Raw genomic sequence first — 16,013 nt, forward strand, 5'->3', positions numbered from 1 at the left:
TTGGTTTGGAATTTGCTTTTTAAAATGTCCCACATACTTCATGTGTGCCATGTTGTACTACCTCCTTGTTGATTCTGTCAGTACTCTGTTCGTGTGTGTATTATGATATTTTGATTATTTTCTCTATTTACTTGTAGTCTGATATGGACTGATTACAAGTTCTTACCTTGTGACCCATTTGCTTTCAGTAATTAAAAATATCCCGTTTCTTAAATCTTTCAAAGATCTTGTATTTTGGTACACTGTTGCCTGTGTAAATTTACTGCTAAAACCTCTCATGCAGTGTCAAGTTTTATGTTCTTAAGAAGTTTAACAGTTAATTCATCTAATGTCTTGCCTTCATTTGTAGTTAATAAGATGCAAATAGCGTAAGGTCTATCAACGTATTTTCATTCCTAGCTGCAGTGCCATTAATTTAACATACTCCATTAACTTTAGAGTCTTGCTGTGAGAGTTGGTACAACTTCACCTGTTACTAAGCCAAGGACTGTAGCTCCTTCAGTTGGTGGTTCTGGTTTTACCAACCTGTTATATAACATTTCTAATGCACCTATTTTTTTACTCTACAGTTTCGTGTTGGGTCATGCTTTAAATACGTGTGTAGGAAGTTAACAATTCTGTGGAAGTTGCTATAATTGTGCTTAGTGGTAGACAACAAGATAAACATGTTCCCAATTCTTTTCTATTGCAATAGTAGGGCCTTATGAAACTTGTTGCGCCGGCCGGTGTGGCCGAGCGGTTCTAGGCGCTTCAGTCCGGAACTGCACGACTGCTACGGTCGCAGGTTCGAATCCTGCCTCGGGCATGAATGTGTGTGATGTCTTTAGGTTAGTTAGGTTTAAGTAGTTCTAAGTTCTAGGGGACTGATAACCAGATATGTTAAGTCCCATAGTGCTCAGAGCCATTTGAACCATTTGAAACTTGTTGCATTTCTTCCCAAGTCATGCCATAATGAGTTATCAGCTCATCAAATTAACTGTTACGTACTGTTGTATTTTTATGCTGTTCATGTTTGTGGCACATATCACGTCTTCACCACACACATTACAGTGTGAACACAGGTATACACTGCAAGCTCTCTGTTGACAGACATGTAAGTCAGTTAATTGTGTGGCACTTACACTCACTAACATATTTGTGCCTAGATTTGATTACAACCAGAGCCATGTGTTTGAGTATGTAAATGTAAGGCATATGAAAACATTGTTGAACTGGTTCCTCTTTTTCTCAATAATTCTTAATTCACATTTCAGGAATCATTGTATTTTTTCTGTAGGCAAAAATACACATCAAACAAGTTATCATTGCCTTAGGTGAGACACACACTTCTTCAAATATTGTGCTGTTCCAAGTTTACCACTGTGATAATTTGATAGTTGATATCTAATTACTTTACATGTGCACTGCCTAAGGTGTGAATCACTTTTAATTAAGTGTTAAAATTACATTGAAAAACAATATGTACAATCTGGTTACAGAAAAATTAAGTAAACTAAAAAGCTTTAAAATAATGCAGTAACAACAAAAGCAATAAATGTAAAGTACTTTGATTTACACACTTCATATTTAAATGAAAATTTTCTACAAACACTGTCTTATGATGGGCATTTCAGATGTTAGTTTTAAAAGGCCACATTCAGCAATGTTTATAACTTCCAAATATAATTCGTAAATAGCTGTAAAGAAAAGAGCATTAAAGGATGTTTAGTTTATGACATCATTAGAGATGGGAGCAAGTGCAGATTGGGTAGGAATGGATCAAAACATTGTATGTTGTCCTTTCAAAGCAACAATCCTGGCTTTTGCCTTGGGTCATTTATGAAAACCTTGGAAAATGCAAATTTGGCTATTCAGGTTGGGATTTGGATCCAGCTCCATCTAAACAAGTCCACTACCATAAAAAGCGCACAACTTTGGCTCGGGAAACAGTTTCAAAGACCACTAGTTTCCATAGTGTAAGGCAGATTATAGGGTCTCATTTTCAAGAACAAGATTTTCTATCTAAATTTGTTTTTCTTTTTGTAACCCATACAGTCTAGCTTATTCAGCTTGTTAGACAGGCCACGTAGTTCCTTGTTGCTTCATTGGGAACAGTGGTTTACATGAAAAGAAATGGCAGAATTTCTAAATGATTATTTTAAAGCCAGTATTTCATGTATTCTCAGCATGTGGTGACTATTCTGATCCCTTAAAACAGTTGTTGTATGTCTACGCCTCGGGATTACGTATGCGGGAGGGAGCCAGCTAGTGGATACAGGAAATTATAACCGAGTCTACCTTTAGTGGCAATTGCAGTTCTAAAGATTGAATTGCCAACAGTGTCAGAGATTTGGACCATGAGCTTCACATCAGTATTTGCCAGTGGGTACTGAACATGTAAGCAGCGTGAAGAAACAAAATACATCTGCAGTTCCTAGAAAACTTCATCGACCTGTTTCCGATCTATTTCTACCTCATTTTAATGCTTTTTAAGCTCCTCTTCATTTCTTGTGGTTCATGTATTACTATTTTCCAATTGTGTTTTAAGGTCCTTCAGATTATTGTTTGTTTCAGCAATTTGACCATTGTATGAAACAGCTAATAACCTTGACAATAATTTTACAATTCCATTGTTTGAGCCTATAAATTCAGTTTCATCAAAACCAAGAAACAGTGAACAAGCATTCACGTAAACAGTTCCTACTGACTCATTATTGTAAATCCGGTTCTGTGCTACCTCACTGTTAACTTAGATTTTACTTTCATTATCTTTAATGCTATTGTTTAAACTTGCAACATTGTCTACTACCTGAAACCTGTTTTGATTACTTTTAATCATCAGATTGATAAACAAACACAGTACTAAGTACTTCGAATTAAAATTTCAGTCTTCTCACTAAAATTCTTGTCTTCACACAAAATTTCTGCCACACAGAAAAGAGATTGTCCGTGGTGTTAAAGTTTCATACCACAAACATTTTTGTCCCACTTGTTAGTTATCACCTCTTTATTTGCTTTATTGCTCACACGTGTATGTGCATGCCTATATCACAGGATCCTCCACCACAAATTAAATGCTACAGGGTGTAACAATTAATAGCAAATACTCATCTTCATTTCTCAGCACTCTTCTTTGCTGCAGTGGCTGTAAAAGAATTTGCGAATATCTGCTCCACCAAAATTTGCTGCAAGTTGCTGAGTTCTTGACAGTGCAGCTAATGTTTTGGTAGTTCCAAGAGAAATTTCAAGAAATTCGAGTTGTGTGTCTCTTCTATAATTACATGTTTAATGTATAATATGGTTACTCTGACTGCTAATTTGCCACCCTTCATACATTATTGTAATAATTAGTAGTTACATAATCCTTTATTAGAAACAGAAAATTTTTGTATTACAATCAAAAACTTGTTGGTGTATACAGGCAGACATCATGGAATTACATATTAGTTTACTTCTCTCATACTGCAACATGAAGTTTTACACAGCTTTTAGTATAGAAATTCGTAAAATAGGTTCAGTAACAATGCTTTTTGCAGAGCTGCTTACATCATGAAGGTTCTATGTTCATAACATATGCACATGTTCATTCCACTAACACTAATGAAATGCTGGTTTCACTTCTTCTGAAAGGTATTCTGGAAGTACACAATGAGAATTGTTTGTTTTATGCCTAAGTACCTGTTAGTAAAAGTGCAAAGGTGTATATGTGCTTGTTAAAGTCAAAACAAAATTGACAGAATTTGAGTCAGTGTAATACGTTGAGTTCTAAAAGGATCAGAGTAATGAAATGATTGTAACAAAATTTATATAAACCTGTAAATGTGACAGCCTGACACTTGATGTCAACATTTTGTCGTATGTATCCTAACAATCACATATTGATACATTTCAGTCTGCCGCTTACTCCCTCTCCCCCCCCCCCCCCCCTTCCCAACCCAACAAGGAAGGAACTAATAGTTATGAAAGCTAGAAAGATCTCTATTATAAATGTGCCTGTTGACATTACTGAAATATTCCCTTCTGGAGACTGGCTGGCCATTGTGTCTCGTAATTTTAGTTTCCTTAGGTGAACTCTACCTTTGATAAAAATGGAATTTCTTAAGAGATTTGTTCCTTGATATTATATGTGGTCTGTGTGTTACTTTCCAAAACTGACAGATTTTCTCTCCTCCACTCCCCCATTCTTAAAGGTCCTATATCTTTCAGGTTAGCAGACATAGATAATATAGTTGGAATATTGATGATAATCCACTTTCTATTCAAGTTACCATTGGTTTTACAGATTGGAGATTGTGCAGTGGGGAAAAAGTTAGAACAACACTGATGTGCAGTATCATAAAAATTTGGGCAGAATTAGTGATCTTACAGAAGCTTTTATTTTTCAGGCTGCTTGCTCCTCTTCACGGGCATTGATACTTACAGATAGCGGTGAGTGTTGGCAGTACATTTCGTCCACAGGAGCCTTAAAAAAGCTGCCAAATTTTGTGAATGTTGAGACTGAGATGTCTACATCTGATGATGAGAAGGAAACCGTAAATAAACAGTGTAGGCATGGGAAGAGGATTCAGGATGGAGCACTTCCAAATTCGAGTAGTGGAGAATCCCACCAAAAAATTGTTAAAATATGCTGTGGTGAAGCTATTCATGTGGCAGTAACTGCGGCTGGTAAGGATCTTTGCACTATAGTTTGTGTTATCATAAAACTGTAAGGAGGTATTAATTTAAATTTAAGTTCACACTGATAAATATACACATCAAAACCAAACAAAATTTGTAGTCCATACAAGAATATCACCACCATTCAAAATAAATGTTTTGATACAAACTGTCTATAATCAAAAATGTCAAAGTGTGTATTCTTGATTGATCATCACAATTTTGGTATTTTATCTTTTTAAATTACTTCAAGTTAGTGACAGAAAAATTCTGTACCAACTGTCTCGACATGCTGAAACAGTTCTTTGACTTCGTGAAGCATACCTCTCTGATGGGATGCATAAAATCAGTTTTTTGTTAATGATCAGAACATATATTTTCATTGTCAAACAAAAATATATATCATAAGTATTGACTTCCTTTGTTGCAAAATAGGTTGTGCCTTCAGTATTCCATCTCCATTGCCTCTCACGAAACATCGTGTGACTGCTGTTGCTTGTGGTATAGAACATTGCCTCCTACTGACAGATGCTGGAACTGTTTACTCTTGGGGAACTGGCACGTAAGTAATATGGCACTCTTGCATTTGATTCCATTACAAGACTTTAATATGAGGAAGCTTTACATCTTATGTGATTTACACGCATTAACCAGTGACAAATTTTGCCTAAGACAATGCTGAAGTCGCAGGAATGAAATAACGCCACTTCCTTCAAAGATAATCATTAGTAAAGAGTTTGTATGACTAGTTTTGCATAGTTTGTAAGTTATCTGGCATATAACTTGAAGTGATGCAATTGTTTATTTAAACATCAGAAAATTAGAATATTACCAAAGATGAGAAGACTGAGGGAGAGGTGAAGTTACTTCTGGTTTTATGAGTTCATGCGAATCGGAAAAGACTTTAGAATATAGAAAGAAAAATTCGAACCTTTATGTGATGGTTGCCTGTAAGCTAACAATGATAATTGATCTCGTAATAAACTAGAAGTTTGTAACAGACTGTTTGGTGCAAATGTGTGTTACGGTATACTCATTGAATGTTCACAAATTAAACTAATTTCTTACTTCATTATACTTTCAAACATTCAACCTGAAAGACGATTGAGGTACACAGGAATCATAAAATGTAGTTGGTTTATTTTGTGGTTGGTTAATGATTGAGATGATGGCAGAAATGACAATCTCCCAGGGGCATACAATTCTTTTGTGAGTACATGCTTGGCTATCATGAGCCCCCCAGCCTTTGTGGGAGTGTTACTCTCTCTGTGATGCAAGCCTATACTTCCACTATCCCTTTCCCTCCTCTGCTTTTCCATCATATGGTCTCTCTGGTGCAGACTCCACTTGGGCCTGGACCCGGTCCATTTCACTTCCAGTGCACTCTACATCGTTTCTTTAATAAATACATGGTCCTCATTGTTGGATTTGACATGCTATAACATTTCCAAAATTTTCAGAAGTGCGGGATAACACAGAGGTCACCCAGTGTGGTATCTCTTTTACTTTTGTGCCTTTCCACCTTAGCTCCCTTGCACCCTTGCTTTCCAGCATAGTAGCCATCCCATTGTGGGAGAGGGGAGGTGGCCTTTGTCAAGTACCTGCAAGGTGGTAGCCCCTGACCATGCAGGGATCACACTGTTGGTGCCTGAGCTGAAACATCCCCCTCTATGCCAAGGAGTATGCGCCCATCATGATTGGGGCATGGGCACTCTAAGCAGCAGATTACTGGCCAGTTAACCGTTGCTGAGGTTGGATTGTGCCCATGGTGAGAACCCCTGTTGGAGTGAGTAGCTTCATCTGCCATGATGCAATCTCCTGCTGGTTTTCATAAGGCTGTCTCTTCAGAAGGAAGGAACTCATTCAATGCAGAGAGATGTGACACCCAATTGTTTCCTTCCCTGGCTACGCTGTAGGAGGAACGTCGGGTTAACAGACAAGTAGGGAAATACTCCCCACCAATACCTGGTTTGTACAAGGACGGATGGGGATTCTTTTCTGGCCACAAAGCCTAGGACAAGTTTTGGGGAAGTCGCAGCCATCTCCAAAATGAAGAGTGGGTCAGTTTTCATTGAAACAGCATTCCCTGTCCAGTCAGAAGTGTTGCTTGCTTGTGACAAGGGGGTAATATTCCAGTGACAGTCACTCCCTATAGTAGTCTAAACATGGTTCAAGGCATCATTTTCCATTGTGACCACCTCTTGCAGTCTGATGATGAGCTGTGCCAACTTGGGGGGGGGGATGTAAACTTCGTCCGTCATGTCTATAGGGGTCCAAAGGAGAGTAGAGTTGCTACTGGGGCCTTCATCTTGGCCTTTGGAGGTAATTCATTGCCTGAAAAGGTCAAGGCGATGGTATACCAATACTACGCGAAACTCTGTGTTCTGCCCTCTACATTGTGCTTCAAATGTGTGAAATTCTGGCACGTCTTCGTGTTGTAATGCAAGGATTGTGGATGGCTGTGGCATGTGAATGTTCCTTGTGCTCCTTCCATTGTCTAAATAACCTGTGGAGAGCACCATTCTCTGTGCTCAGTAGTCTACACTGTCTTCCAGAGAGAGAAAAGTACGGGAATGTTATACTCTGGAGAGACTGACATACCAACAGGCGAAGAAAATGTACGACCATCCACATCCTGCTTGCATGACAGTATTGTAGGCTACAGCTATGACAAGGTCACTACCTTGAATGATGGTACTCTTCCCCTATTCTGCATCCTACAATGAGCCCTCAGAGCCATTCGACCATGCCTGCCCCCTGCTGGTTGGGGGCTGTCCTGCTGCTGCTGCTGCCTCCACACCCACATTGGTACAACCACTGGGGATGCTGATCCCCATCGCCAGCTGGACACACATCACTTTCGTCTGGCTTCTCACGCCAGGAAGGGGTTGCTCGGGACACTTCCCTCAAAGGTCTCTGCCAGTCTGCAGCAGTATACCAATCAATGGCTGAAGGAGCCACAAACTGCTGGCTTCATGTTCTTCAGTCCCTGAAACTAATTCAGGGAGGCTCTCCCAGTCGTCCAAAGCCCCTAAGGAAAAGGACAAAAAGAAGTCGTTGAAGATGAAGGAAATTCCAGATGAAGCTACTCACTCCAACAGGGGTTCTCACCATGGGCACAACCCAACCTCAGCAACGATCCCAGTGGCCCCTGAGGCTCCACATCGCAACACACATTTCTTAGATCCTGTATGTGTTAACATCACCTTTCAACCAGTGCCAACAGGTGAGCGTGGGACACAACCTGCCTCCTTGGTCCCATCAAGCCCTCACAGTATACAGACAGCACAATTCTCCAGTGGAATTGTAGCAGTTTTTTTCCACCGCCTGAGCTGTGACATCTATTAAGCTCCTAGCCTGCTTTTTGCATTGCCCTTCAGGAAACTTGGTTTCCACCAATGAAGACCCCTGCCCTCTGTGGCTACCGGGGTTATTTTAAGAATCGCCCGATTATAATAGTGTGTCTGGTGGAGTTTCCACACATTCTCTGGACTTGGTATACATCAAACATGTTGCTCTTGATTCAACTTTGGAGACTGTGACTGTTCAGGTAAGGGCATTTCAGGATTTTACCCTCCCAATGGTGTGGTGCCTCAATACATAACTGTCTGCATTGGTTTCTCAGCTCCCCTCACTTTGCCTAATCATGGGCGACATCAATGTCCATAACCTTTTGTGGGGTGGACCCATGATCATTAAAGACATTGAAAACTTACTGGCAAATCTTGACATAAGTCTCTCCAATACTGGTGCCTCCAAACTCTTCACTGTGGCACATGAAACTAACTCAGCCATTGATCTGTTTGCAGCCATGGTCTTCTCCCATTCATCCACTGGAGGGTCCACAATGACCTGTGGTAGCAACCACTTTCCAATCTTCCTGTCCCTCTCTGTGTCACTCGCATGGGCACCCATCCAGATGGGCTCTCCAGAGTGCCGACTGGCACACTTTCACCTCCACTGTTATTCTGAGCTCCCCGCTACATGGAGGCATTGATGCAGTTGTCGAGGGTGCAACAGAAGCCGTTCTATTGGCAGCTGGCATAGCGATGCCCTATTTTTTGGGATCCCTCCATTGGAAGAGAGTACCTTGTTGGACCTCGGAAATCACGGAGACCATTAGAGATTGCAGGCAGGCTGTCCAACATCATAAGTGGCATCCATCGATAGAGCACCTCATTATCTTTAAACGGCTATGTGCCCAGGTCTGCCGCTTAACAAAATGCTGGGGATAGTAAGTTTCAACCATCGAACCACATGTGCCTCATTCTTAAGTTTGGGGGATCAGAACCCCTGTGGATACCAGACCTTTGCAAATGTACTTGTTATTTCCTTGAGTGGCGCTGTTTTCAGTGACGCAGACACCGTATCCGAACATTTTGCTCTGCATTATGCTAAAACCTCTACATCTGAGAACTACCAACCTGCCTTTTGTGTCATTTAACAATGGATTGAGCAATTGCTGTTATCTTTCACTAAATGTCACCTTATAGCCCTATAGTGCTCCATTCAGGGAATGGGAATTTTTCAGTGCCCTTTGCGTTGATACAGCCCCAGAGCCAGACTGCGTCCACACCCAGATGCTCAGATACCTATCAGTAGATTGTCAGTATCATCTCTTACCGAGCGAGGTGGCGCAGTGGTTAGCACACTGGACTCGCATTCGGGAGGATGACGGTTCAATCCCGTCTCCGGCCATCCTGATTTTGGTTTTCCGTGATTTCCCTAAATCATTTCAGGCAAATGCCAGGAAGGTTCCTTTGAAAGGGCACGGCCGATTTCCTTCCCAAACCTTCTCTAACCCGAGCTTGCGCTCCGTCTCTAATGACCTCGTTGTCGACGGGACGTTAAACACTAACCACCACCACCACCACCACCACCACCACCACCATCAGTATCATCTCCTAACCATCTTCACTCGTATCTGGAGCAAAAGTGGGTTCCCATCTCAATGGTGAGAAAGCACTATCGTCCCAGTACTGAAACTGGGTAAGTACCACCTAGAGTTGGACAGATATCACACAACTGGTCTCACCAATGTTTGCTGTAAGTTGCTCAAATGTAAGATGAAGCATCTTCTTTGTTGGCTCCTCAAGTCTTAGGGCCTTCAGGCTCTGTTCCAAGGCAGTTTTTGTCAATGCCATTCCACTGTTAATTTGGTGTGCCTGGAATCTACCATCTAGACAGACTTGATGTCTGTACCTTATTACTGCTTTCTTAGATATCCAAAAGGCTTATGACATCACACTGTGACACCACAACCTCGCCACCGCTTCTGATTTTTTTCCAGAACTTCTTGTCGCACTGAACTTCCTGCATCCGAGTTGGTGCTTCCCACAGCACTTCCATATTGCTTGAGGTCCCACAGGGTTCTGTATTAAGTGTTCTTCTCTTTCTAATGGCCATCAATGGTCTAACAGCAGTTGTGGGGTCTTCAGTATCACCTTCCTGTATACCGACAATTTCTGCTTGTACTATTGCTCCTCTAGTGTGGGTGTTATTGAACACAGACTGCAAGACACCCTTCGAAAGCTGCAGTCATGGGCCGTCACCCATGGCTTTCTTTATTGCTGTCAAGACTCGCGTAGTGCAGTTCTGTTGACATTGTACTGTTTATCCACAACCAGAATTTTACCTGGACAACCAATTACTCAACATAGTGGAGACTTATCACTTTTTGGGATTGGTCTTCAGAGCTCGACTGATGTGGCTTCCCCATCTTCAACTACTTTAAGGTGCAGTCTACACCTCAGTATACTTTGCTGCCTCAGTAACACCAGCTGGGGTGCACACTGCACTACCCTCTGTGGTTTTACAAAGCCCTGATCCTGTCCAATCTCGGTTAAGGGTGCCTGGTATATGGTTCGGTATCGCTCTGCTGTCACTGGACCAGATCCACCAGTATGGGGTCAAACTTGCAGCAGGAGTCCTTTGAACTAGCCCTGTGAACAGCCTACTCACTGTTGTTGGCGCTGGTGCCCCTCCATGGCAATCAGGGGCCAACAATAGCTATTCAGTTGTGCTTTACATTTTCACGGCTCCCCTAAGCATCCAAATTACCATGCCCTTTTTAGTCATAGGATGATCCATCTCTCACAGCAGAGACCCAGAACTGGGGTCACAATTGTACACTCCTGGAAATTGAAATTAGAACACCGTGAATTCATTGTCCCAGGAAGGGGAAACTTTATTGACACATTCCTGGGGTCAGATACATCACATGATCACACTGACAGAACCACAGGCACATAGACACAGGCAACAGAGCATGCACAATGTCGGCACTAGTACAGTGTATATCCACCTTTCGCAGCAATGCAGGCTGCTATTCTCCCATGGAGACGATCGTAGAGATGCTGGATGTAGTCCTGTGGAACGGCTTACCATGCCATTTCCACCTGGCGCCTCAGTTGGACCAGCGTTCGTGCTGGACGTGCAGACCGCGTGAGACGACGCTTCATCCAGTCCCAAACATGCTCAATGGGGGACAGATCCGGAGATCTTGCTGGCCAGGGTAGTTGACTTACACCTTCTAGAGCACGTTGGGTGGCACGGGATACATGCGGACGTGCATTGTCCTGTTGGAACAGCAAGTTCCCTTGCCGGTCTCGGAATGGTAGAACGATGGGTTCGATGACGGTTTGGATGTACCGTGCACTATTCAGTGTCCCTTCGACGATCACCAGTGGTGTACGGCCAGTGTAAGAGATCGCTCCCCACACCATGATGCCGGGTGTTGGCCCTGTGTGCCTCGGTCGTATGCAGTCCTGATTGTGGCCCTCACCTGCACGGCGCCAAACACGCATACGACCATCATTGGCACCAAGGCAGAAGCGACTCTCATCGCTGAAGACGACACGTCTCCATTCGTCCCTCCATTCACGCCTGTCGCGACACCACTGGAGGCGGGCTGCACGATGTTGGGGCGTGAGCGGAAGACGGCCTAACGGTGTGCGGGACCGTAGCCCAGCTTCATGGAGACGGTTTCGAATGGTCCTCGCCGATACCCCAGGAGCAACAGTGTCCCTAATTTGCTGGGAAGTGGCGGTGCGGTCCCCTACGGCACTGCGTAGGATCCTACGGTCTTGGCGTGCATCCGTGCGTCGCTGCGGTCCGGTCCCAGGTCGACGGGCACGTGCACCTTCCGCCGACCACTGGCGACAACATCGATGTACTGTAGAGACCTCACGCCCCACGTGTTGAGCAATTCGGCGGTACGTCCACCCGGCCTCCCGCATGCCCACTATACGCCCTCGCTCAAAGTCCGTCAACTGCACATACGGTTCACGTCCACGCTGTCGCGGCATGCTACCAGTGTTAAAGACTGCGATGGAGCTCCGTATGCCACGGCAAACTGGCTGACACTGACGGCGGCGGTGCACAAATGCTGCGCAGCTAGCGCCATTCGACGGCCAACACCACGGTTCCTGGTGTGTCCGCTGTGCCGTGCGTGTGATCATTGCTTGTACAGCCCTCTCGCAGTGTCCAGAGCAAGTATGGTGGGTCTGACACACCGGTGTCAATGCGTTCTTTTTTTCCATTTCCAGGAGTGTAGTTCAGCTACAGTGCCTCTGCTCTGAACTCACTTTACCCACTGTTGCCTCTTGCGAAAGAGCAATCATGTGCACCCCCAGCGTGTGTCCCCTGAACTAGGATTTGTCTCGATTTATCCTTTGGACTGAAAGATTCAGTTGACCCCACGGTGTTTTGCCACCTGTTCCTCACTGTCTTCGATTTCTGGATTCAAAACAAGGTGCAGTGAATTACATTCTCTGCCAAAAATGATGGAGTGTCTTCCCTGCTGGATTGGTGGCCCTCAAACAAGCCCTCAGCCACGCTCATTCTTGTGCTGGTAAGGTGCGTCCAATCTGCAGCAGTTGCCTGAGTAGTCTTCAGGCTATAGACCAGTGCTACCCTTCTCTTCCCAAGACCTTCTTTATGACCTCCCTCAAGCTGGATGGCCAGTCATCCTTGTTAGAATCTGCGGACATCTTGGTATCTCGGGAATGAACATGCCTACTATGTGGCAAAGTTGGCTACTAGGTTGCTGATTATCGAAATGGGGCTACCAAAACTGGACCTTCGATCAACTCTGTGCCATCAATTGTTGAGTTCTGGAACTCGGAATGGTCTGCCCTGAACTCCCCAAACAAACTGGTGGCAGTAATGGAGACCACAATCATGTGGCAGTCTTCCCTTTGCACTTCTCGCAGGGAATCCGCTACACCTTACCTACACTTGGCTGACCCATGGCCCTAATCCCTGACATTAGGACCCGCCTTACTGCTAATAAGGTGATCAGTTTACAGTTACCTACATTGTACCATACCGCCCAAATTTGGCTGCTATACGGTGATACCTTAACCTTCCTGACACTACCTCTGATGCTAGTGGATGACACCAAAGCAACCAACCTGATTTTACTTTTCATCGTTGTAGGTGGTGTCTACTCATCTTTGTGAGGTGGGGCACTTTGGTATCATTGAGCGTCTGAGGTGTTTGAGGGGTATCTAACTGCTCTGGCCCAGTGGGCGCATGGTGGTCCTAGCACAGTGGTCTGGCATGGCCTCTATCCATCCCACCTTTTATTTTCTCTCTTTCTCTCTCTTTCTCTCTTTTACCACTTTTAATGTTTTCTTTCCTAAAATTTTATTGTCTTCTGTGCGCTACTCATTCTTATGCAGTAATGGTTGGTGAGGTGGTGCTGGCTTGTTGCAGAGGGTGCGCCTCCCACTGCAAATCGTGCTCCAGTGACCTGCAACTGCATTCTGAGCAGAGCGGCCTGCGCACCCTACGCCCTCTGTCCCCTCCTACTTCTCCTTGATTTGTCTGTCTTATTGTATCTTGCTTACAATCAGGCTTCCCAGAATTTTTGTTTTGTATCCTTCTTCTGAGAATTATTCGTGGATTGGATCTTGATGACCTCGCAGTTTCGTCCCTGTAAACCCAACAACCAACCAACCAAAAATGACAAGCCCATGTGTTGTAATTTTGGAGCTATATTGCAATTTGCTGTTAATATAACCACTATGTGATTTGACTTTTCATTGCTCAGCTCCCAAGGAAGTAAAGGCGAAAGGATTATTAAATATGACACACTGATAAAACGTAAAGATCAAAAACATATTGAAGTGCGGTGTATAATGGAAAATAACCTTCCATTCCCATTCTGTTTTCAGTTAGTTGCCAGTAAGTAAGTCATTTGTCACCCTTTTCAAGCAGTCGTTTGTTCCCATTTTTATTAATCACTTGCCAATCATATTAAATATCTTTAGAAATTGACAAGCCTTTGATGCTTGGTAACAGTGTATAAGTAGTCCACAGATCAGAGAAGCAAGAGTGTGGTCATTTGTTTCCAAATCCTTACCATTATTGGCAGCACATGATGTCTTTCTTTAGTAATGTGGGTGAACAGAATGCCTAGAGAAAGTATGTAAAAGTGTTAAGCACTATTGTATTGGTTTGCTGATTGCACCACCAGCATCACAAATAAACGAAAAAAATTGCGCAACTGGACTGTAATATCTATAGTAAGATATTTATTCTGTGTATGTCTAATTGAAAAGAGTTGGAAAAATTTTAGGCTATCATTTGGCAGGAACTGAGGTGAGAGACAAAAAGAAGATAATTTGTCTGCTGAAAGAAATTTAAATTCCTTAGTAATGGATAGTCTCAATCTACATTAAGAAAAATAGTTTGTTTGCCCAAGGAACTTCTAGTAGTTGAATTCAGGAGAAAAAAGAACACTAGCGAGATATCAGTCTCAAAAGTCCATCCCGCCTGAAAATTTGGGCCATAATTCAGATTGTACACAGTTATGACCTCTTTGAATGTACAGCTTGTAAACTTTCCTGCATGCACATTGTCATTTGCCCCACCCCACTGCAGCTGCCTAATGCCATAGAGTGAAGTACAGTACAGTGGCATGACAAGAAGAACCCTACTATTCACAGAATATTTTAACAGTATTCTTGTATTTCTATTTTGCAGCAATATATATGCCTCAAAATCCAAAAGAATACACTTAAGCAACTGAAGTCTGAAATGAAGTCAACTGTTTTTTATTTAAAATTCAGTCATGCCAGTGAAGTTGAAGAAAAGCACATCTGCTGTGAATGTTCTTCACTTTAAGAATACCAGCTTTAAAATCCAAAGAAACAATGCACAACATCAGTGTTAATTATTAAATAGTGCTAAACTACTTCTTTACTAATGTACTCATTTGTTTCATTCATTTACACTGCATTTGTGAATTAAAACATAAAAATGTTCAAAGCAAACAGATCTTGAGCACTAGCTACAGGTTATAAACCACACACTTTGACGCAATGAACAAAGGACATTACTGCTGTCAAAACAATATTTCAGAAACCTCTTATGCACACCATTTCACAGCACTTTGCACTCGGGCATTTAGTGGCTGCAGTGGGGCAAAATGAGTGACAACCAGTGCACACAAAAGTTTAAAAACTGTACATTCAGGTCATAGCTGTGTACTATCAGAATATGCCCCAAATTTTCACACAGAATTGCACTTGTGCTTTTTTTTTCCCCTTAAAATATGAGGGTAAGATGTTGATCTCGTGTTAGTGTGTAATGAATGCAGTAAGGTAAATATAGTAGTAATATACTGCTGCACAGAGTGATGTGGTGCAATAGTTCGTACATTGGCCATGTGTTCGTGAGGATGATGGTTCAAACTTGCATCTGGACATTCAAATTGAGGTTTTCCATGGTTTCCGTAAATCAGTTCAGGCAATGGCAGGATGATTCCTTTGAAAAGGCACGGTAGATTTCCTTTGCGATCATTGACACAATTCAAGCTTGTGCTTAGTTTCTAATGACCTCGATGTGGATTGGTCTTTAAACCCCATCTTCCTTCCTTCCTTCCTTCCTTCCTTCAGTGAGTCAGTCTGTCTGTCAGTTTACAGCCTCATAATATTTTGGACCCTTAGTTATTGTTAGTGAAGAAAATTATGTGGAAATGTAGTGGATGTTACTTGTGTTATTATTGTATTACTATTTGCTGGTTTTATGGGTTGTTGTAAAGGATGTTTTGGTAATGGTTTCCTGATTATTACACTTCAGAAGAGAATATATACTGACATACTTTTCATATGAAGGTTTGTGTTTTACATGCATTTACCAGGAGCTTCTATATAATAAATGGAAGTTATTGTCCAAAAATTCTTGTAGCTACTCATTTAAATAGTGATAATGAAAGTAAAGTGTATAGAACCAATCAAAAATTAACCGGTGCCAGTTCCAAGATACTTCCCATATATAATAAGCTAGAATACTTCGCAGTTTTTTTAATTAAGTCTTGTCATAGTTTTCTACACCAAATTTTCTTAACAGTAGAAATGATCTGTAGTAAA

At 42.4% G+C, this 16,013-nt stretch overlaps 1 protein-coding gene across 1 annotated transcript in view; it reads left to right on the top strand.

Moving 5' to 3' along the window:
• LOC126473323 (probable E3 ubiquitin-protein ligase HERC3) overlaps positions 1-16,013 on the top strand; it is a 32,310-nt gene that overhangs the window by 5,653 nt on the left and 10,644 nt on the right. Inside the window, exons 3-4 of the mRNA XM_050100307.1 lie at positions 4,365-4,644; positions 5,071-5,197. Coding sequence (XP_049956264.1) covers positions 4,365-4,644; positions 5,071-5,197 — 407 coding nt within the window. The remainder of the gene's footprint in view (positions 1-4,364; positions 4,645-5,070; positions 5,198-16,013) is intronic.

This window comes from Schistocerca serialis, chromosome 4 (assembly GCF_023864345.2).
Source record: "Schistocerca serialis cubense isolate TAMUIC-IGC-003099 chromosome 4, iqSchSeri2.2, whole genome shotgun sequence".
Classification (NCBI taxonomy): Eukaryota; Metazoa; Arthropoda; class Insecta; order Orthoptera; family Acrididae; genus Schistocerca; species Schistocerca serialis.